The sequence below is a fragment of the Spermophilus citellus genome, assembly GCF_964194105.1.
Source record: "Spermophilus citellus genome assembly, chromosome: 10".
Taxonomy (NCBI): domain Eukaryota; kingdom Metazoa; phylum Chordata; class Mammalia; order Rodentia; family Sciuridae; genus Spermophilus; species Spermophilus citellus.
In genome coordinates, this window is record NC_138197.1 from 91,981,595 (window position 1) to 92,006,166 (window position 24,572).

The 24,572-nt window shown below is 34.9% G+C and overlaps 1 protein-coding gene across 1 annotated transcript in view; it reads left to right on the forward strand.

The window, feature by feature from the left end:
• Positions 1 to 24,572, forward strand: part of TRHDE (thyrotropin releasing hormone degrading enzyme) — a gene marked incomplete at its 5' end in the record, with an annotated part of 371,592 nt that overhangs the window by 321,453 nt on the left and 25,567 nt on the right. The window contains 3 exons of the mRNA XM_081311312.1: positions 5,906 to 6,053; positions 7,901 to 7,998; positions 8,447 to 8,554. Coding sequence (XP_081167438.1) covers positions 5,906 to 6,053; positions 7,901 to 7,998; positions 8,447 to 8,554 — 354 coding nt within the window. The remainder of the gene's footprint in view (positions 1 to 5,905; positions 6,054 to 7,900; positions 7,999 to 8,446; positions 8,555 to 24,572) is intronic.

Sequence of the window (24,572 nt, forward strand, 5' to 3'; positions counted from 1 at the left end):
CGGGCTTGAAGCTTTGTGTTACTTTTTTTTTTTTTTTTTTTTTTTTTTTGGTACCAGGGCTCAGGGACACTCAACCACTAAGCCACATCCCCAGCCCCATTTTGTATTTTATTCAGAGGCAAGGTCTCACTGAGTTGCTTAGTGCCTCGATTTTGCTGAGGCTGGCTTTGAATTAGCGATCCTCCTGTCTCAGCTTCCTGGGCCACTGGAATTACGGGTGTGTGCCACCATGCTCAGCAGGATTATTACTATTCTTTTTTTTTTGTTGTTGTTGTTGATGGACCTTTATTTTATTTATTAGTATGTGGTTCTGAGAATCAAACCCAGTGCCTCACACATGCTAGGCAAGCACTCTACCACTGAGCCACAGCCACAGCCCCAAGTATTACTATTCTTAAGGACAGTAAGCTCAAATAAACTTAGACCATTTTCCCATTACATCATAACTGGTGTACAGTAAGTGCTCAATACATAATAAAGTAAAATTATTAAGTTGATAGTTTTCTAAAAAGAATTTGGTTAACTTTGACCATAAAGCTAAGCTCTTTCTCATTTTTGACCAAATAATTGACATCTGTTAACTTTTCCAATCAATGACCAAACATTGACCCTGCTTCGTTAGTACCTAGGAGACACTCTCTATTAAGATGATAACCAATTTCTGTGGAAGTGTAATTGCAAATAAAGAAGAAAGTGTGTGTGAAGAGGAAAGGCTGGTTGCTGTGGTGAAAGTGAGACTATGCAAGTTTCAAAAAACTTTATTTCTGGATGTTTTGCTTTATTTCTTTACAATAATTTAATTTGGGGGCAGTGGGGATTGAACCTAGGGGCACTTTAGACCTGAGTCATATTTCTAGTTCTCTTTTACTTTTTCTTTTGAAACAAAGTCACACTAATTTGCCCAGAAGACCTCAAACTTGTGATCCTCCTGCCTCTTCAAAGTTGCTGGGGTTATAGGTGAGCACAACCACATCTGGCTGCATTTTTTTATCTTTAATTATTATTTGATTTTTAATTATTTATTACCATGAAGTGTCTATTGAAGAAGGGACCTGAGAGATAATATAGTTCACCCTTGGCACTTTACTGACCAGGAGAAAGAGATTTTTAAGTCCTCCATCAATTTATTTAAAATCACTGTGTAAGTAATATTCTTCCACGGAAGTCACTTGCTAACAGAAAAAAAGGGCAGAGATGTTCATATCATGCCTCTGCTTTCTCGCTATCTATTAAGCTATTTATTTTGTAGTAGACTGGTTTATTCAAAGCTATTGGTGAGATGACTTGGCAAGTGCTCCTGCTTTTAAGAGTTATGACATTATTATCATAATTTAGGTTTAAGGAACTTTTATTGAGTGCCTCCTTTATGCTAGGTTCTGCACTAGGCTTTGGGGATAAAAAAGTTCAGTAAAGTGCACTTTGTTTTCTTAAAGATCTAAGTTCAGTTTGGAAGAAAGATATTATGATAAAATTATGACTAATTTTGTAATAATTATTATGAATAGAGATTTGCCAAGGTTTTATTTAAGCCCCCCAAATGGGTACCTAAGTCAATTTGGGGACCTGCTTCCTGACAGAGAAGAAGCAGGAGGAAGAGTGGCTATCAGATTATTTTCTGTGCAACTTTACATGTTTCTAATTTTATGGGACTACAAATACATAATCTCCATTCTCGTTTCCATAGACAATAGTTTAACAATATACAAATCTTACCACTTGTTTCTCCAGGAAGTGATTAAAGGTACCATTGCATTGGTTGACAGAGAAAAGGTGTTTTAACAGATTTTTTTTTTCCTTTTATTGTCTGGTACTCCAAGGACTATTGGGGATTCTAATCTGTGCAATAGGATCTTCCTACAAAGAACTTATAAAAGTCTTTTAATAATGAATAATAAAGAATAATATATAAAACCTAGTAGACTTTGTTAATTAAGCATTTCAGCAGTGCTTTAAAATCTATGCCTAAGGGACAGGGACAGTGACTTCTGCATGTATTGTGAAATATCTAGTAGGCTATTCATTGGGTTTAAAGGAACATCCAATTAGTGAAGACTAGAATATTGTGGTCTGAAGAGTCTGAGGAGTGTGCCTTTTTCCACCCTACATTTCAAGCATCTAAGTATCAATTGCCTTCAGAGGAAACTCACAGTAAAATAAGTTATTTGTGTACAAGCCACCCATCATAGTAGATTTGAGTTAACATTCACAGGGATTTGGAATGGTTTTTAAAAAACAGATCTGAATCTTAAGCAGAAAACAAAACCAGCTAAGATCAGAATATTTCAGGATCAGCCAGTATGGTCTTGTTTTAATCTCCTGCTTCTAAATACACGGTCTTGTATGGAGTAAAGGAGAGAAGGTTGTATGTGGGATGTGGGGAATGGGAACAGCAGCTGGGGGACTGCATATGGACAGTCTTGTATCCACTTCTTTAACATTTCTCATTGCCTTCTCTTCCTCATTGTCTCTTTGATTCCTAAGTCATTTCTTAGGTTCACTCCAACCATGATAGTGGAAAAGGTAGATGTCATACAAAGTCTTCCTAAAAAGCACTAGTCAGACTCAATCATACATGAAATATTCTTTAAATTTGCTATTTCTTCCATGGTGTTAGCAACATTTGCCTGTGACAATGCAGATTTGAGAAAGCTGCATTGAAGTGTCAGGACCTTATGTGTGTTCCCTACTGGGTTGATTACTTTACTCTAATGTAGTATCCCATTCACTGCAATACACACACTTCCTATATTGATTGCATTATCTGTAGTAGTAATCACAGATATCATTACCAGGCAATTACACAAACACACATCTAAGTTAGGTAACCTGTTCTCCAGCATTATCTCTCACAATGCTTAATTTTGTAATGAAGCTTATCATCCTCTTGTCCAATTAAGTGTAGCTACATATTTTGATCAAGCAAACTTAAATCCAAGTGTATTGAATTATGTAGTAGGTAATTACTTACATATGTTAGTTACAAAGCAGACTGAGGGCAATTTAAGTATAATCTCTTTCTTATTCTATTTCAAAACTCATTAGAGAAGGTTAACTACTTTAAAAAATAGACCCAAGCATGCTTTTGGATCAAATACAAGGGAAGTTAATTCCTGCTCATATAATTGGGCTGGGTGTGAGAACTAACTTGGCCATGCAACCATCCAAGGACCCATGGATAACTGACATGTCCAATACAAGTCTGTAAGGTGACCCCGAAAGATTCATTTCAGGAAAAGAGCATAAATATTTAATGAGATAAGTCTATGGGCTAACCTTGACAGTGAAGCACATTCATATTCTATTGGCTAAATGTTAGTCACATGTCCATGTTTAACTACCAGGATGACCAAGCATTACAGTCTATCTTAGGAAAAAGAGGAAAACATGGATATTGGTGAGCAGTTAATAATTTCTACCATAAGAACTCAAAACAGAAATTTCTCCATTTCTCTAATGAATACTTTGCTTGCTTTAGCATTATTTGAAATTTTTATCAGTTTTGCTTTTATTTACTTATTTTTTATTTTTTAGACTGTGCCACATATCTTATAAAACCTATATCCCAAGTGCTGACTTTTAAACCTGTATTTATGAAAAAATTAAGAACTAGAGAATATGAAATTGTATTTTTTTAGGTTTTTAAATAATAAATTATGCTCATATTAATATAGTGATTTTCAGCAAATTGAAGTGTAGATATATAGGTTAAGACAAAATGTTCTTTTAGGATATGGCCTAGTTTAACCTTTTTTTGGAAGGAATGGAGAAATGAATTATTTACGTCATTGTACAGGGAATATTAGTGGTGGAGTCAGATTGAGGTTCTTTCTCAAGTACAAGTATCTTTCCATAACATTGTTATCTTTTTTATAGATTGTCATATTGCTCACAAAGCATGTCATTAAATAATGTCCATCCCTTTATAGAGATGAAGTAAAACACAATAAATTATAATTGATATAAGGCTATCATACATAAATCCATGTAAAAATAAACTCAAACAACTTTCTAGATTTTCCAAACTGTTTTGAGAGCTGTAATAAGTCAGGTATTTATTAATTAAAAAATATATATATGTATATAAGATGCTCCAACAGTGGGCAATAAATCTATGAAAACAAAATTTAATTATATTATTGAGATGCTAAAATAACTAAAGATAAAGTTGCTTGTGTAATTATTGATTCCATGGCCTAATTTTGCTTTCTTTCTATAAGGATGTATACAGTAGAAACTGCCCAGGAAAACTGGCATCAATCTTGTTGTACTCTAAATCATATAAGCTCTAAAGGATATTTTGAAATTATGTTAAGTTTGGGGTTATCTCACCATCCTTATTTGTGTCAAATAGTAACTATGATTAATCTTGTACTATAGTCGAATAGAAATTATTACACTAACCCACATTCTTTTGTTTCAATTCAAAGAGCATACTAATTGGTTTTTATTATGAATGTCTTAAATACAGCTGTAAATTAACATTCACCTGTATTTACCTCTAATATTTGTCTGTTGTATTAAGGAAAAAATAATCTGGCAAACATTTTATAAATGAAGGTAAGAAAAGACTTGGCTTCCTCCCTGTCCACCTTCCACTACACAAATATTAAAAGTTTCACCTAATTTTATGATTCTGGAAAAGAACAGTATTTTCATGAGAGGATTACCAGACTTTGCTTGCTTTCATATTTTCATGTTCCTTCTGTTAAAAGTCTGCCCTTATTTAATTATTCTTAGTCTATTCAGGCTACTAAAACAAAACACCTTAGGCTGTGTAATTTATAAACAAAATATTTTTACTCATAGTTCTAGAGGCTCTGGAATCCAAAATAAAGGTGCCAAGCCAACTGGATATTTGATGAGGGCTTGCTTTCTGCTACAAAGATGGTGACTAATCTCATTCATTAAGTGATTTATGACTTAATCACTTTGAAAAGACCCCACCTCTTTATACTACCACATTGAGTATAAAGTCCCAACATATATTTGGAGAAGATACCAATATTCAGATCATAGCAATAATTAAGGTAAAAACAAAACCCAGCAAACTACACTATGTCTATATGCATTGGAGAAATCAAGGCCAACATCATCTTTTAATGTACTGTTATTTATATTGCTTTGACTTCACAAGAATTTCATATGCAATATGCTGGAGTATAGAGATGTAACAATCTTTGTGTAATCCTTTCTTTGGGTATGAGTTCTTAAAGCATAGATAGCATGTGTTCAGATAATTTTTAGAAGTTATGTTTATGTCTTTTGTAAAGAATCTGATATTGGTCCCCCAGGTGCCACAACATCTATAAGAAAAGGAAAAGAGTAAAGAGGGAGAGTCTGGTTTTTTTTTTACATATTAAAAATTTGGAACTCATTAAAACCTAATTTTGATTTTTGTAGGTGTTACAGAAATCAATTAAAACAGATTTTAGAAATACTTGTATTATAATCTAACAGAGACACTAAAAATATGGATTGGCACTTTAATTTCATTGTTTTTGAAAACAATCTGCATTAAATGTCATTACATAGAACTACATTAAAAGTAAAGGGAATGTATTGAGTAACAGAAATTACACTGTAGAAATCAATTCTTTTAAATTATTTGTTACTTCTGTGAAGGAAAAAAACTTAGGGTTGGTATAAAATCTATAATTATTACCTTATTTCAAAATATGCATTCTGATGTGTTTGTGCTCATGTTAATTTTTAACTTTGTATATATTAAGAGGCACCAGCATCCTAAGTAAGACTTTGTTTAAAAAGTCACTCATTTTATTTTTATCATATACTGTGATGAATCTTGCTTTCAACCTTTTATTTGCATAAGCCAAATCTTTATTTGTTGCACTATTGTTTATCTTTTCTGCATATAATTAACATTAGCTTTCTTCTGACTGTGCAGGGCTGGCTATTTGCCTCAGAATATTCCTCTAGAGATTATCAGATACCTGTCTGAGGAGAAGGATTTTCTTCCTTGGCACGCTGCCAGCCGAGCTCTTTATCCTCTAGATAAATTACTGGACCGCATGGAGAACTACAATGTCTTCAATGTAAAAATATATAATTTCTTCTTCCTAATTTTCAGAAGATAAACCGTTTTCTTATTATCTGCTGTATACAACTGATCCTGAGTTATTTTCATTTCTTTTGCTAGTTTATGTTATCATTTTTGGCCTGATTTTCTATGCAATATGAATGACAATTATTTGAAGAAGAAATTTAATACGTGTTACCTTTTGTTCTGGCCTAAAAGTGTCAATTAAGCTTAAATGCTTTAGAATTTAAGAAGGAATATACATGGCAAATCCGTGAAGTTTAAACTTAACTTTCCTGAGTTAACGGGCTTCGTGTTCACAAAGGACTTAACCTGAGTGGAGGGATCCCAAAGATCTTAACAGAATATAGACAGTTTCAATCAAGATTCTTAGTCATTATTTTTATCCAAAAGGCCATGGTGAATCCAATTCACTTCCTTAATTAACAAGGATAAGATCAACATTTAGGCAAAAGCCCATTCATAATTGGGTCCAAGGGGATACAGGAGAGCAAACAACAGATAATCCACATAGACATGAATGCATGACAAACATTTCAAAATGTTACCTGACTAGAGTTTCTAAACTCAAAGCCTCGTAAACCCAAATTGCAAGGCTGAACCTCCTAATCTGATTTAATAATCATTTAGAATATTATTAGGATTAGGTAATGCTGATAAGCTTTTAATTCCTAAATTTCTTAGCACTATGCTATTACCTTTGTGCATTATTTTGTTTTCCTTTAGTTAAGAGCCTGCACTGAATTTTATAAAATTACCCAATGCTTTATGACATACTGATTCTGCTAACTAACCTACACATTTGGAATTACTCAAAACTGTATTGCCATGACATGAAATCTGTTTATTAGAGCCATTTAGTTGTTTGTTGGCCATCAGAATTATTTCCTGTTTTCTTGTCCTAAGCCTGCAGGAAAGGAGCTCTATCCATTTCTTTCTTTCTTTCTTTCTTTTTTATTTTAGTGAAAATAATCTTGGCTTGACTTTTCAGTGTTATTAGTTTTGTCTAGGCCTTTACAACAGACATGCAAAGAAATGAGTCATTACAGTTTGGGTATAATTTTATCTGCTACAGAGAGACATATTACTCTTCTCTTTCTCCTTAACACAGAAACATTGCAATGTGAAACTTCTATAAAAGTAAAATGCATTTTTTTGTATATATTTGTATTTTAGAATAGTGTATCATGTCAAATACCTCAATTTTTGTAAAGTTAAGAACTGCTTTTACTGTAATTTCGGTGCTTTCATTCCTTTGACAAAATTCAAGGACCACATTAAAGGGAGGAAGAGTGTATCTTACATTGGTATTGATATTTAAATACATCATTTGTTGAATAGACTGTTGACTCCATAATAACATATCATTACAGAGAAGTAGTTTGTGTGTCTCAACTTCAACAATGCTAGGTTATTGGCTGGGCCAACATAACAGCTTTGCATTAAGTGTACTCTATTGACATGAAATGCATAAGTATTAGATGCTCATTTTCATAAAATGTATCTACATACATTTGTATATATGTATGCAGGAGTGTCATTTTCAATATTCCTCATTTTGCTACAAAAATTGTCAGCTAAAATATTTAATAGTGTGAATTACTTAGTCATTCAGTAGGCAAGTGTATTTCTACCTTTCCAATAGTATCTTGTCCTTATTTTCTATTTTGAAATACTAAGTGGAACAGAAGTATAATAGAGTGTTGCAGTGCCTGGAATTTTACTGATATTTAAAGATAGATAGATTTGCAATATTTTAACTGTGAATTTTAATTGTCAGGATGGAAGAATTTGAAACTAACAGTATCTTTATTTCTTCTAATCCACCTCTGCCCCATTTAGGAATATATTTTAAAGCAAGTTGCAACAACCTACATTAAGCTTGGATGGCCGAAAAATAATTTTAATGGATCTCTTGTTCAAGCATCCTACCAACATGAGTACCGTTTTATTTTCTGATTCTCTTCTCTTCCCCCAGAACTGTACAGTAACATTCTTTTAGTACCATTGTGACATTAGCAGCATGAGACTACCTTTCTTTCATTCTGCATTTTGCATTTCATTTGCCTGGGAAGACAGCTGCTGGGTAACAGTTTCTGCCACACAAAGGGACTTCCTTGCTATGTTTTAATTTAAGTTCTGTCTTTATTTTGATACTGAGATCAGAACCCATGCCCCTCACTGGAGTGATGTCTTCAGAGAAGACATAGTGTGTCGAACATTTCACTCTGTCCATTTATTTGTCTTTTACTCAACAGCCTAGGACTTCCATATCTAAAAACTATTTTTTTGTTATAATTTACTTATCTATTTATGCAATGAATTACCCTGACCTTCTATCCAGTAGTAACACTGCTTTTTATTTCTTCTCCCTTTGATGGTATCCAGAGAACTTCGTAGGGAAGTGATAATGCTGGCATGTAGCTTTGGCAATAAGCACTGTCACCAGCAGGCATCGACACTCATTTCAGATTGGATTTCCAGCAACAGGAACAGGTAAGGTGAACTAAATCCTGTTTTTCTGATATTATTTAATGGTGCTTTCAGATGTTGGTGGATGCATTCCATTTATCAAATGGAGAAAAACAAGGCAGGAAAATGCACAGCTAAACTGTGCTTCAGGCTCACAGCTTACAAAGCAGCAGCATGAGAGCCACAGTGCAATCATCTCTGCAAAGTTTCAAGTTTTATGCTTTCTTCTGAATCCAGCCCTTCTTTCTGTATACATGTAAGATGGCACCTTATTTCAAGTGTAGTAGCTCTGCTGTCTCATAAAACAAAATAATTAAATTCAGTCCAAAGTCTAAGATTCTTTATAAAGGTTGTGGCATTTATTCATAAAACAACTCCAAGTAATATGTTATCAACAAAGTAGCATAACAAATGTTAAAATTTAAAACAAAAAAACAAAAAGGTTATAAAAAAGAGACCTTTACTCTTTCGGTGACCCTTGACAGTGACCTTCTTCTTCTATCTTATCTTAGAATGGTATAATACTCAATTTTAATATAAAATATGAGGTTAAAGTTATTCAGTAGAATTACTTTTAAGCAAAAAAATTTTGCACTAAATGTCACATGTTAATTAAATGAATATTAAGCAAAAAATAAAAAATAAAAACACAGATCATTGGCCTTCCAACAACAAGTCTTTTAAACCTTTTAAAGGTGACTTTGAACTTCCAAGGGATTTTAGGGTCCTTTTGTTTTTATACTGTGAGCAACTGATGTCATTTTTCTCCAGCTTCTGGCTTCCATGACTAACTAGAGTCAGAGGGGAAGGAGGAGGAATTAGGGAGCATTGAGAGGCAATTCATATGGACGATGCTATTTCACCTGTGACAATGAGCTGGTCTCTGACAGGGTGGATGGGATGACCCCATGGGCAACAAATAAAGAGACTTGTTCTATAAAACATAGAGGATTACAGTCGTGTAACTTACTTAAGGAACAAGTTAGTGTTTGTCTTGTTAAGAGTCATTTAGATTTATTTTAATATATCACTCCAAATCAAAGGGTGGTTATTCTCTTCTAAAGGTCTCTGAGGGAAATCTCTCATTGCAATATTTAGTCATTTGTCATACTCCCTCACCTTCTGTAGCACTTTCCTGTTTGCCCTTTGAGTTAATTGTCTCTGGTCTTACATTAAGCCAAGAAGGAAATTATTTTATCACTATCATCTGTCGGTTGATCCATCATGTATTTGGAGACAGGGATTAAATCTGTCATCAGTCTTCTCTAGACCTAAAGTGTCCTCATTTTTTAAACTTTTACTAATGATTGTCCTTTGTGCTAAGTCTTCTGAAAACTATTCTATTAGACCTGAACACGTTGTAAGAACTTTTTTTCCTTATTTTTGCCACACTCTTCAATTCTACTGCATATACTTAGACTATGAAAACAATTATTTAAAATCAATAATCCAAAATTTTATTAAGATATATATATATATACACATAGAAAAAAGATGAACTATAGTAATTAGAAATAATTGTCTCTACTTCCTATCTTTTACTTTTGTATAATTTGTTTTTATTTTGCTACACACATGTGCCTTTTCTTAGAACTGGTAATTGTTTTCAACCCTTTCATGAGTTTCCAAGTGAATATATATAATATATATATATATATATATAATATATATATAATATACATATAATATATATAATATATTAATAATATATAATATATATATAATATATATATATATATCTTTTTTTTACCATTTTATTAAGACCTGGTTTACACCGTAGCATAACCATAACTTCTCTAGAGAGCTTCAAGCCTAATGCGAGTACCTTCATTTTTAAAATATAGTTCTGAGGAAAATACTATTATTGCTATTATTATACGCATTGGAGATTGAACCTTGGGGCACTATACCTCTATGCTACATCCCCAGTACTTTTTAAATTTTTTATTTGGAGACGGGGTTTTGCTAAGTTGCCATGTTTTGCTAAATTATGAATGTGGACTCCAACTTAAGATTCTCCTCTCTCACCTTCCCAAAGTCACTGGGATTACAGGCAAGTGCCATAGCATCTAGCTGGGAAATGCTATTTTTAAATGTTTCATTTATTTAAAAAAATTAATGAGCAATTGTCACTATCAGATGTTAATAGTAAATTAAAAAGAAGTGGTGCTCAAAATTGATAGAAGAGTCATTACAGTTTTATATATGAAGCAAGAACTAAGCACAGGATAGAGTTTTTTTTTTTATTTATTTTTTATTGGTTGTTCACAACATTACAAAGCTCTTGACATATTATATTTCATACATTAGATTGAAGTGGGTTATGAACCCCCAATTTTACCCCAAATGCAGATTGCAGAATCACGTCAGTTACACATCCACAATTTTACATAGTGCCCTAATAGTAATTTTTGTATTCTGCTACCTTTCCTATCCCCTACTATCCCCCCTCCCCTCCCTCCCCTCCCAACTTCTCTCTCTACCCCATCTACTGTAATTCATTTCTCTCTTTGTTTATTTTCCCATTCCCCTCACACCTCTTACATGTAATATTGTTTAGCAATGAGGGTCTCCCTTCATTTCCATGCAATTTCCCTTTTCTCTCCCTTTCCCTCCCATCTCAAGTCTCTGTTTCATGTTAATCTTTTCTTCCTACTCTTCCTCCCTGCTCTGTTTATAGTTGCTCTCATTATATCAAAGAAGACATTTGGTATTTGTTTTTTAGGGATTGGCTAGCTTCACTAAGCATAATCTGCTCTAGTGCCATCCATTTCCCTGAAAATTCTATGATTTTGTCATTTTTTATTGCTGCATAGTACTCCATTGTGTATAGATGCCACATTTTTTTAATCCATTCATCTATTGAAGGGCATCTGGGTTGGTTCCACAGTCTAGCTATTGTGAATTGTGCTGCTATGAACATCGATGTGGCAGTGTCCATGTAGCATGCTCTTTTAAGGTCTTCAGGGAATAGTCCGAGAAGGGCAATAGCAGGGTCAAATGGTGGTTCCATTCCCAGCTTTCCCAGGAATCTCCAAACTGCTTTCCAAATTGGCCGCACCAATTTGCAGTCCCACCAGCAATGTACAAGTGTACCCTTTTCTCCACATCCTCGCCAGCACTTGTTGTTGTTTGACTTCATAGTGGCTGCCAATCTTACTGGAGTAAGATGGTATCTTAGGGTGGTTTTGGTTTGCATTTCTCTGACTGCTAGAGATGGTGAGCATTTTTTCATGTACTTGTTGATTGATTGTATATCCTCCTCTGAGAAGTGTCTGTTCAGGTCCTTGGCCCATTTGTTGATTGGGTTATTTGTTATCTTGTTGTCTAATTTTTTGAGTTCTTTGTATACTCTGGATATTAGGGCTCTATCTGAAGTGTGAGGCGTAAAAATTTGTTCCCAGGATGTAGGCTCCCAATTTACCTCTCTTATTGTTTCTTTTGCTGAGAAAAAACTTTTAAGTTTAATTAAGTCCCATTTGTTGATTCTAGTTGTTAACTCTTGTGCTATGGGTGTTCTATTAAGGAATTTGGAGCCCGACCCCACAATCTGTGGATCGGAGCCAACTTTATCTTCTATCAGGCGCAGAGTTTCTGATTTGATATCAAGCTCCTTGACCCATTTTGAGTTAAATTTTGTGCATGGCAAGAGAAAGGGATTCAGTTTCATTTTGTTGCATATGGATTTCCAGTTTTCCCAACACCATTTGTTGAAGATGCTATCCTTCCTCCATTGCATGCTTATAGCCCCTTTATCAAATATAAGATAGTTGTAGCTTTGTGGATTAGTCTCTGTGTCCTCTATTTTATACCAATGATCCACCTGCCTGTTTTGGTACCAGTACCTTGCTGTTTTTGTCACTATTGCTCTGTAATATAGTTTGAAATCTGGTATCACTATACCGCCTGATTCACACTTTCTGCGTAGAATTGCTTTTCCTATTCTGGGTCTTTTATTTTTCCATATGAATTTCATGATTGCTTTATCTATTTCTACAAGAAATGCCGTTGGGATTTTGATTGGCATTGCATTAAATCTATAGAGAACTTTTGGTAATATCGCCATTTTGATGATGTTAGTTCTGCCTATCCATGAACAGGGTATATTTTTCCATCTTCTGAGATCTTCTTCTACTTCTCTCTTTAGGGTTCTGTAGTTTTCATTGTATAGATCTTTCACCTCTTTTGTTAGGTTGATTCCCAAGTATTTTATTTTTTTTGAGGATATTGTGAATGGAGTGTTTTTCCTCATTTCCATTTCAGAAGTTTTGTCGCTGATATACAGAAATGCCTTTGATTTATGCGTGTTGATTTTATATCCTCCCACTTTGCTGAATTCATTTATTAGTTCTAGTAGTTTCTTTGTAGACCCTTTTGGGTCTTCTAGGTATAGAATCATGTCATCTGCAAATAGTGATAATTTAAGTTCTTCTTTTCCTATTTTTATGCCTTTAATTTCTTTCGTCTGTCTAATTGCTCTGGCCAGTGTTTCGAGAACTATATTGAATAGAAGTAGAGATAGAGGGCATCCCTGTCTTGTTCCGGATTTTAGAGGGAATGCCTTCAACTTTTGTCCATTCAGAATGATGCTAGCCTGAGGCTTGGCATAGATAGCTTTTACAATGTCAAGGTAAGATCCTGTTATCCCTAGTTTTTCTAATGTTTTGAACATAAAGGCATGCTGTACTTTATTGAATGCTTTCTCTGCATCTATCGAGATGATCATATGGTTCTTATCTTTAAGTCTATTGATGTGGTGAATAACATTTATTAATTTCCGTATGTTGAACCATCCTTGCATCCCAGGGATGAATCCTACTTGATCATGGTGCACTATTTTTTTGATGTGTTTTTGTATTGGATTCGCCAGAATTTTATTGAGGATTTTTGCATCTAGGTTCATTAGAGATATTGGTCTGTAGTTTTCTTTCTTTGAGGTGTCTTTGTCTGGTTTCGGGATCAGGGTGATGTTGGCCTCATAGAATGAATTTGGAAGAGCTCCCTCTTTTTCTATTTCCTGAAATAACTTGAAAAGTATTGGTATTAATTCTTCTTTAAAGGTTTTGTAAAACTCCGCTGTATACCCATCCGGTCCTGGGCTTTTCTTGGTTGGTAGTCTTTTGATGGCTTCTTCAATTTCATCCATTGATATTGGTCTGTTCAGATTGTGTGTATCCTCCTGACTCAGTTTAGGAAAATCATATGACTTAAGAAATTTATCGATGTCTTCACTATCTTCTATTTTATTGGAATATAGGTTTTCAAAATAATTTCTAATTGTTTTCTGTATTTCTGTAGCATCTGTTGTGATATTGCCTTTTTCATCCCGTATGTTAGTAATTTGAGTTCTCTCTCTTCTTCTCTTCGTTAGCATGGCTAAAGGTCTGTCAATCTTATTTATTTTTTCGAAGAACCAACTTTTAGTTTTGTTAATTTTTTCAATAGTTTCTTTTGTTTCAATTTCATTGATTTCCGCTCTGATTTTAATTATTTCTTGCCTTCTGCTACATTTGCTGTTGTTTTGTTCTTCCTTTTCTAGGGCTTTGAGATGAAGTGTGAGCTCATTTATTTGTTGGTTTCTTCTTTTTTTGAGGAATGACCCCCAGGCGATGAACTTTCCTCTTAAAACTGCTTTCATTGTGTCCCATAGATTCCGATATGTTGTGTCAGTATTTTCATTTATCTCTAAGAATTTTTTGATTTCCTCCTTTATGTCTTCTGTAACCCATTGATCATTCAGTAACATATTGTTCATTTTCCATGTGATGTAGGGTTTTTTCTTCCTTCTTTTATCATTGATTTCCAGTTTCATTCCATTATGATCAGATAAAATGCATGGTATTATCTCCACCCCTTTATATTTACTGAGGGTTGCCCTATGGCATAATATATGGTCTATTTTTGAGAAAGATCCATGTGCTGCTGAGAAGAAAGTATATCCATTTTATGATGGCTGATATATTCTATATAAGTCAGTTAAGTCTAGGTTATTGATTGTGGTATTGAGTTCTATAGTTTCTTTATTTAACTTTTGTTTGGAGGATCTGTCCAATGGTGAGAGAGGTGTGTTGAAGTCTCCCATAATTATTGTGTTGTGGTCTATTTGATTCTTGAATTTGAGGAGAATTTGTTTTATGAATGTCGCAGCACCATTATTTGGTGCGTAAATATTAATAATTGTTATGTCTTGTTGGTGAATGGTTCCTTTTAACAGTATATAATGACCTTCTTTATCCCTTTTGATTAACTTAGTCTTGAAGTCGATTTTATTCGATATGAGGATGGCCACCCCTGCTTGCTTACAAGGACCGTGTGCGTGGTATATTTTTTCCCATCCTTTCACCTTCAGCCTGTGTATGTCTTTTCCAATCAGATGTGTCTCCTGGAGGCAGCATGTTGTTGGATTTGTTTTTTTAATCCATGATACCAGCCTATGTCGCTTTATTGGAGAGTTTAAGCCATTAACATTCAGAGTTACTATTGATATGTGGTTTGAACTTCCATCCATGTTTGATTGTTTATCCTTTTTTAAAAAAAATTTTAGTTTGTTTCTCCATGATTGTTTTTCCCCTCGCCCTCTGTCTTTACTGAGGCACTTCCCACTGATGGTTTTGGTTGTTGTTTTTCATTTCTTCTTCTTGTAGTGTTTTGCTCAAAATGCTTTGCAATGCTGGTTTTCTGGCTGCAAATTCTTTTAATTTTTGTTTATCATGAAAGATTTTTATTTCGTTGTCATACCTGAAGCTTAATTTTGCTGGATACAGAATTCTTGGTTGGCATCCATTGTCTTTCAGTGTTTGAAATACATTGTTCCATGACCTTCTTGCTTTCAGTGTCTGTGATGAAAAATCCGTGGTTAACCGTATTGGTTTACCCCTAAATGTAATCTGTCTCCTTTCTCTTGTAGCTTTTAATATTTTCTCTTTGTTCTGTATATTGGATATCTTCATAACAATGTGTCTTGGCGTTGGTCTACTGTGATTTTGTGTGCTCGGTGTCCTGTATGCATCTTCAATTTGTATATCTGTTTCCTTTTTTATTTCTGGAAAGTTTTCTGTAATTATTTCATCCAGCAGTTTTCTCATTCCCTTGGTTTGAATCTCTGTACCTTCTTCTATCCCGATGACTCGTATGTTTGGTTTCTTCATGTTCTCGCATAACTGTTGGATGTTTTTCTCGTGATTTTTTACCAGCCTTTCTGAGTTGGCTAGACTCTTTCTAAGATGGTATATTTTGTCTTCATTATCTGACGTTCTGGTTTCTACTTGCTCCACTCTGTTAGTGATACTCTCAATTGAGATTTTAATTTGGTTTATCGTTTCCTTCATTTCTAGAATTATTGTTTGATTATTTTTTATAATCTCTATCTCCTGATAAAGATGCTTAACTTCTTCTTTTATCTGTTTATGGAATGCATTCTCAATGTGTTCTTTCGCTGCTTGAATTTGCTGTCTTGTATCCTCTTTAAGGTTCCATTCCATCTGTCTTAGGTGTTCCTTGAGTTCTTTATATGACCATTTTTCTGATGACTCTAGGTCCTCCTGAATATTTAGGCTGTCCTGCATTGTTTGTACTCCTTTTCTTCCTTGTTTTTTGAAGCTGCTCATGTTGCTTCTTGTTCTGTTTGACTGCTGAGTTACAGTTTACTCCTATAAATTAATTTGATGCTTGGGAGGAAAGGTATTTGAAGGGAAGGGAAGAAGTCTCTAAAGAGAATGAGAGTAGGCAGGTAGAATTCAAGGAAAAAGGGGGGATAAGAAAAATGAAAAGACTAAAGAAGAAAAAGAATAGGAACTAAAAAAGAGAACAATTAAAAAAAATAAAAAATAAATAAAAAATAAAATAATAATAATAGTTAAAAAAATTTAAATTGAAATTAGTAGAAAAAAAAATTAAAAAAAATTTTGCAAAAAAAAATTAATAAAACAACAAGAAAGAAAAAAAATGAAAATGAAAGAAAAACCCAAATCAGAAAAAAAAAAGAAAAAAAAAGAAAAAAAAACCCTAATAAATGCAGTCTTAGAGTTTGATTAGCTTCTCTTCCAGTAGATGGCGCTGTGCCCACCAGGTCAAGTTTCTCCTGTCCATACGCGGGAACCAATCACTGTGCAGCAGCTCCTCCAAGAGTCTCCAATCCTGGGTGTCTAGGGCCTCCTCATGTGTCTATTCACTTCCCACTTTTTCTCTAGCCAGGCCCCTCTCACCACAATACTGGCTACACGCCAAGTCTGCTGCTCCCGGGAGCCCTGTTTTCATGAACGACTGGGCACACTCTTCCAGTTTGCCATTCCCTCAGACCCTAAGCTTGTAGCGTTTGGGGCTGAGAATCCTCAGCGGATTTTACTTGCCCTCCAGTATCCACTTCCCCGTAGCTGGTGCAAGAGACCTCAGAAGTCAGCCCTGGTGGGAGCGGTAGTTTAGCTCCGCGGGACCTGCACCACCTCTGATTCCCTCGGGCTGGCTGTAGCACTCACGGGAGAGCTGGGAGGGGCCCTTGAGTTTTCCCGATGTGTGGAGAGGGAAGGCTATGGGATCACACCCCTGTTTCAAAGAAGTTATCTCCTCTGCAGCAGTCTGATGACGTCGTTTCCCTTTGCCGGGCGACCAATTCAACGGGTGGGTCCTTCTCTCCCAAGCCCCTTTTCAAACCTGTGGCCACTACTTATGAAGGCTCGGTAGGCGTTTACCTTCGTATGATGAGAAGGGCTGACCAGTTGTTTCAGCGGGATGAATTAATGCCGAGTCATAGCTGTTTGTTTGCTGGAAGCAGGTGACCGGGAGTTTGAATTCAGCGGGTCAGAGCTCAGTGCGTGTTCTCGGATCACTTGGATTTTAAATTGTCACTCATCTTATCAGCTGTTTCATATAATTCGGCAGCTCAATCGCGCGGTGAAGCGTCTGCTCTATGGTGCTCTGCGGGAGGCGGCGGCGGCAGCGGCGGGGGCCTTCGGGACCCCCGGGGAGGGGGTTCGGGTTGGGGGAGGGGAGGCGGCGCCTCAGGGCCGCGCGGTCCGGTACCGGACACGCAGGAGAGCGGGCGGGGTGGGGGAAAGAAATTGAGATCTAAATTTAGAGACTGAGCTTGGGAGTAGAGACAGCTGGGGAGAAAGAAGCAAGGCGGAGAGGCGGAGATGAGAGGGAGAAGGGGCAGAGGGAGCCAGGCAGCTCGGGCTGCGTCCTTACTGCTCGCGCTGAATTCGTGCTGGACTCCCTTCACCTTGGCTGGATTAGTGGCGGGTTCACTCCACCTAGGCCCCTTTCTTGACATGGTGCTGGGTTTTTGTCGACAGATCTCCTTTAATGATCTTTACCTCATCTTTTCAGACGCGGCGGCGCGGGGCACAGAGCGGCTTACTCACTTCCCGCCGCCATCTTCTCCCCCCAGGATAGAGTTTAAATACAACAAAGAGAGGAAATACTGTCTTGGGGAACTCTTGCTCTCAGAGGGATGAGTAGGACTTTGTTAGATGGAGAGCACTGGGTTGCAGGCAGGAATGGGTTTGTATGAATATATAAGGTAGGCTCATGGGGATTCCAAGCAGAAAGCACAAAGGTTGCTGGTTAACTTAAAAAGTGTAGTCATTCTTTTCTTTTACTTGTTAACTTGAATAATCCATTGCTTCCATAGTTTCCTTATGAATGAAAGTTCATACATAAAGAATCAGGCAATTTTGGTTTTGATAGCTCTGTTATTTTTTTCATGGCAAAATAAATCAGTTTGGTTCAAACGCTTTAGGATTCTTTTGTCAGTTCCTTCCTGTGTTTATATTCTTTGCTTTGCATTCTTTTGTAACTGGACAACTATGCATGCCGAGGGAAAGTAACTATGTTTACTAAGGTTTGCTTAACCAAACCTATAACTTGCCTCAGCCTCACAGGTGACTTCCAACAGCAAGGGCATATGATACCCACCAAGCTACCTATGTGTGAAGATTAGAGGTTTTAATCTGTACATCGTGCATAACAGTTTAATGCTTAACAATAAAACAATTATGCAATCCTATGGATCCTCGGTGCTTAGTTAAACATTCTTAAGTCAAAGAAGAAAATAACAAGATTTCTTTTAAAATGTGCCTATAGCAATAGGCCAGTCAACCTTTTTGTTTTTATTTATTTTTGTTTATCTAACTGGAACCTTAAAAAGAGTGACCTGAAAAAAAAAAATCATCTTAAAAAAAAAGCACTTGGGCTGGGGATGTGGCTCAAGCGGTAATGCGCTCACCTGGCATGCATGGGGTGCTGGGTTCGATCCTCAGCACCACATAAAATAAAATAAGATGTTGTGTCCACCAAAAACTGAAAAAATAAAAATATTAAAAAATTCTCTCTCTCTCTCTCTCTCTCTCTCTCTCTCTAAAAAAAAAAAAAAAGCACTCGAGGTATATAGTTACTACTTATAAAATATTTGGGGAAATGTATATTTATGCTAGTAAATATAAAGAAGAGTGAATCATGGACATTGTGGGGGTTACAGATCTTTGGAGTGCTGTGCAACTGTGCAGTGTAATCTTACTACATTAGAGAGAGGGTTAAAATCAGATGTTAAAATCCGGAAAATGGAACCACATGAAAGGAGGGGAAAGGAGGGATAATGGAACTAAAATGTGCAATAAAGGCCTAGAGATGGTAACAGTAGAGAGAAAAATCACAGAGTTACAGTGGATAATAAATTGAATGATTGACATCCTGATCCCTGTTAAAATGTTCAGCTGCTCTGGCGTGTTGAATAGTAATGGTGATGTCATGCATGAAAACAGATTGAGCTTCATTCAGGTCTTATTACACTATGATTTGCAGACCAAGTTCAGCAGAATGACACATTTTAGAAAGGAGACAAAATGCCAAGTATTTGTGGAGAACAATACCAATGGGGGAGGGGGCGCTTGAAAACATGAGCTAGGAAAGGAGCTTATGAGACCTGGTAGTATTTTTCTTTTAAAAATGAAAAGATGATTATCTTTTTGTACATATAAAAAACATTTTAAAAAAGGGATAGAAAGTGGCTTCTTTCATTTGTTAATGCAATTCAACAAGACCTAAAAAGCCTAGGTTTCACTCAATAAAATATAAGGAATATATTGCTACTGAAGATGAATTACTATTTGAAAAATCTCTGCATTCAAGCACTACTGGGTTGCACAGTTGACTATGCAAAGATAATATGGCATTATGGAGTGTTCTCTAAGTAAAAAATTTAAACTGAAATTAAATGTGTGTGTACACGATAATTCATTATTTTTTAAAATACTGTTGAAAGACGCAACAAAAACTTTAAGCCAAAATAAGGTAAAGATTTAGCATATTTAATTCAAAGATTTACTCAGTTGACAGTTATATCCTTACCCTAACTGTAAATTGAAGACTTCATCTGAAAAGTGTATTTTTGACTCTACTTTAAAAATATCCTGAAATAGCACAGTACTTCTACACAGTAAATGTTCACTGAATTGAAATCAATTGGAAGTTCATTATAAAACTGGAAAAATTAAGACTATTCTACAATAAAAATTATAGGTAGCAGAGCCTCTGTGGAGCTTTGCAGCATACATAATTCATAAGCCTCACCACTCAGGCAATTAATCATAATGTTACTAATATTATTGTCATAATCAAAGCTGTATTTATTTACTTTATTGAATGTTTATTACACTTCAGGCACTAAGTGCTTTTAGCGTATAATCTCACCATTTTTGTTTTCATTTTTAACAAAGACAAATCAAAAACTTATAGAGCTTATACACCTGGCCAAGATTATATAATCATAGGTGGTAGAGCTGGGCTTCCATATCCAGTCAACCTGCCCCCATCCCTAGTGCTTATGGTTCCTTGGTATACCAAATTGCCATGTTTCAAAAATGGTAGAAAAATAAAAACCACCTAACATACTTTAAGTACTCTCTGCCATGAGTATAAGAATATTTCTATGCACATCAGGCTACATGGAATAAGCCAGTGGTTCTTATACTTGACCATATATCAGAATCATCAGGGAAACCTGTTAAGTTTGTTGGGATCCACCCCTAGAGTTTGTTAGTATAGATTTGGGCCCAAGAATTTGGATTTTTAAAAAAGTTCCCAAGTAATGGTGATGCTGCTAGTCTGGGGACTACACTTTGGGAACTACTGACATGGCAAAGGTTACCATCTTCATAGTCTGAGACACTTGAGGTCAAATTGAAGTTATTCTACTGCACAACCTTGGGAAAGTCCCTTAGCTTCTTCATCTGAAAAAACAGCAGTAAAATTATCAATCACTCAGCTTATGAGAGTTTAGTGCAAGAATGCTGTGTAATACCTAACTCTTGCAGGTAATGGTGAAGCAGTGATCTTTAGAGTGGCCTTCTGTTTGTTTTAACTACCTCTTTGTAATGGGTGGTGTGCATTTTAAGTAGTTAAGTATGGACAGTCACATTTATTGAATGCCTTCCATGTTAGTCCTGCATGCTCTAATTTGGGGAGATTATAAGGATGTGAAATATAAAATGAAATGTTATCATAGAGATTCTCAATTAGGAACAGGAGCACATTTTCCCCTCCCTTCTACTTTAAGAAATACTGCCTATCTTGGCCTATAAGTAAATATTACCTTTTTTCATACTTAACCAGTTGCTATTGATGGCAAATGTCCCTTCATCAGCTATAGCTCATCTTATCTCATACTGAAAAAGAGGTCCAGATAAGCTATTTTTCTTTGCATCTGATCTTTGTCCATCAATGTTTGCTTTCTCATGTAATAATATAAAGGTGGAGAAACAAGTTTTCTTTCCACTATGGCCTCAATGTATCAAATTCAGAAACCTTGTGTTTTCTTCCTCTAAGACATAGATGCTAACTAGGTGTTCTTATCTCCAAGGTTCCCACGGTCCTGTTTCCTTAGGGCTTTACACTGCTCTTTCTTTTCCTATTGTTTTAAGTTGTTCCACACTAAAGGATCAGAGGCTGAAGTTCTTACACCAGCCAGAAATGCAGTTTCAGAGTTTATTGACCAGCATAGGTGTTTTGAGGAGGAGTGAACCCAGAAGGAGTTTGCACAGAGTAATGAAAAGCACAGGGATACCTACACCACTAGTAATCTGGGGTAAGGAATTAGGTTTTGATCCTGCTTTTATCATTGAACAGATGTGTCTTTGGAAAAAGTCAATTAACTTCTCAGAGTCTCAATCATGTTTCTAAAATGAGATTGCACCCCCAAACCTCCAGTGTTTATTTTAGCTCTAACAGTCCACATTTTCATAAATAACTGTGTGTGAATAAATTATGCAATTTCCCTACACTAGGTCTAATTGTGGGTTTTTTTTTATTATTTAGTCAAAGGGCATATATTCATTTGTTCATGCATTTGATAAATTTATATTGAACAAATACTGTGTTAGGCACTCAGACACTTGGGATGCAGCATTCACTCACTGAACCAATGCTGTCCACTGTTACTTGGCAAGTGGTAAAAATGCATGGTTCCTGCCTTTGTGCATGAAAAAATTGATGGTTCCTGCCCTTGTGAATATTCAAAACAGTCACACAAAGCTAAAAATGAAAGTCAGAATAAGTGCAACCAAGTAGAGATCTGTGGTATTTTCTCCCATGGAAATTTGATCAATGCAAGGATATTAGGAAAAACGTCTAGTCCTGGGAACTGATAGTAGAAATTAAAGAAGCAGAGATCATTGGACGTTATTGAGGAAGGAAGGATGACAGAAGTTAATGATTGTATTTTTGAGTAAGAGAAAGGAAGTCACTAAAGGCAATTTGGTAGAATTATTTGTTAGGGCTCAAATTTTGTGCACATATAGCCCCTAAAATAATGTTTAAGTTCCATCATGTATTTAAATAATGTTAAAGATTTAACTTCTAGAATATTGTAATAGACTTTATTTTTGCTTTTTATACTTTGTTCTTTTTAGTTACACATGAGAGTAAAGTCTATTTTGACATATTTATACAAACATATCTTATTCTAATAAGGACATTTTAAAGTAAAATCATTTCAAGTCCTTTAAATGTATCTATTGTAATCTAAACCACACAACTCATTTTTAAAAAATTATTATTAGCCATTTAAAAATATGATTAAGTTATTAAGTTCTATGGATTTTGTATCATTCTTCCTTTTCCAAACTTGAGTTCTTATATAGTGTTACTTGTAAATATTTTATTGAGTATTATATGATATCTCTCTGCAAAAAACTCATATAAGAAAATTATTTTTTATCACAAAACGTGTTAAATTGTTTTTCAAATTGAGCTCTATCATTAAGATTGTTAACTTGATAAATTATTTTGCAAACAAAATTAAAATTTTTAGATATAAAAGTAAAAAAAACAGTATCCCTTTTTCAATTAGTTTTTATATTTTAGATAAGTATTATTCATTGCTAGAATGTGAAAAGTTTCATCATCAGTTTTATTCCTATTTTATGTTGAAGTGCTGAGAAATAATATACATAAAAATAAGTAGATGGTAATAAAAGGTTTTATTATAGCAATGTGACATATTTCTTCACAATCTTTCTAAGTTTTGTGCCAGATACCACATAGTAATCAATTACCAAAATTTTTTAATTATCATCTGACAACTTCATTAGGCCTTTCTTCAAATTTTATGAAAGCAATTAATTTAAAATTTCAAAAGCTCATTTCCTAAGCATCAACACCAATGTTTAGAATTTTCTCTTTGCCAGTGTACTACAAGGAACTTTTGGAAAGGGGAAAGTTGAAAGAGAAGTATGCTTTTCTCCTGAAAGATGGGGGAAAAATAGAAGGGCTTTTATGAAAAGGAATGTGAGCTTAAGAAAGGTCAGAACTTTGGAATTCGATTACCATAACCCTCATAATGTAGAGTAAACCTTGGAAATTCTTCCTTTATCCCCACAGGGACAAACACCTCATTTTGAAGACTACTGCACTCCTATGTGATAGAAACTGAAAGAATGAGAAGGAAAAGAGATTACTAGGCAAGGGATATATGTAAGGAAAGAGAAATGAAAAATCACAACACTGAATAACTGGATATAGCCCAGATATTAGTTGTAGCTCTTGGAACTTTGATTTTATAGGGTGCTCTAAATTATTCTTCTATTAACCTTCATAAATCTTTATTTTCATTTATTATAATCACTTTTACTAAAAATCCAAGGACCTTTGTGTTTATTTAAATATATAGGAATAACCATAGATACACATATTTTAAAATGGTATATATTTAAAGATTTTACATCTGGAATTTATTGTTATATGTGACCCCAGGAACCTTACATAATTTTTAATTATATTTTTAGTCATTTCACTTTTAAATATACAACTACTTACACTCTATTTTGTATTGTAATGTAGAAAGTTAGTTTTGAAGTGAGTTTTGTTCTTTTTCTTCATATGGTTAAGTATTTGACTTAGAATACTGTTTTACTAGGTAGCTAATACTGCTTTTTCAAGTTATGTGTCTCTTTACCTCCTACTGAACTCTGGCATAAAATTTTTATTTTCATCAGAATATCAAAATTATTTAATTTTTAATTTTTAAGGATTTAGAAAGGATGCTGTAAAAAAGTGATTATACTCTCAGTGGATTATGTTAAGTGGCTTAAATTGAGCTATATTTTTGTTATCATATTTTTTCTTGCATCTGAAGTAGTACAGTGTCCCACACCATTCTGTTTGGCTAGTCTTGATTTAATATTTGCCTAGTATGGGACACTTATAATAGAGAGCTTCACATACTCTTCATTTTACATGTGTGCATATTCTAAACACTCTTTATAATAGGCCCATTGAGGTGAAAGGAAAAATATATTTTAAAACCTATGTGGATTATTTGCAATGCAGATTTAAAAAGTACTTTCCGTTTTCCCTGGAGCAAAATTTGCAACACTTTTATTTCTACTTGAATAATATGCTGGTGGAAGGGGGGACAGAAAGAATATCCTTCTTTCCCTCACCTTTCTGCTGAGGAACTTTATAAATTCTAGAATTATAGCTGGTCATCTCCTTGTGAATTATTACCTCCATAACCAAAGAGAGACTTAGAACTTGGCTATGAGTCATCAGA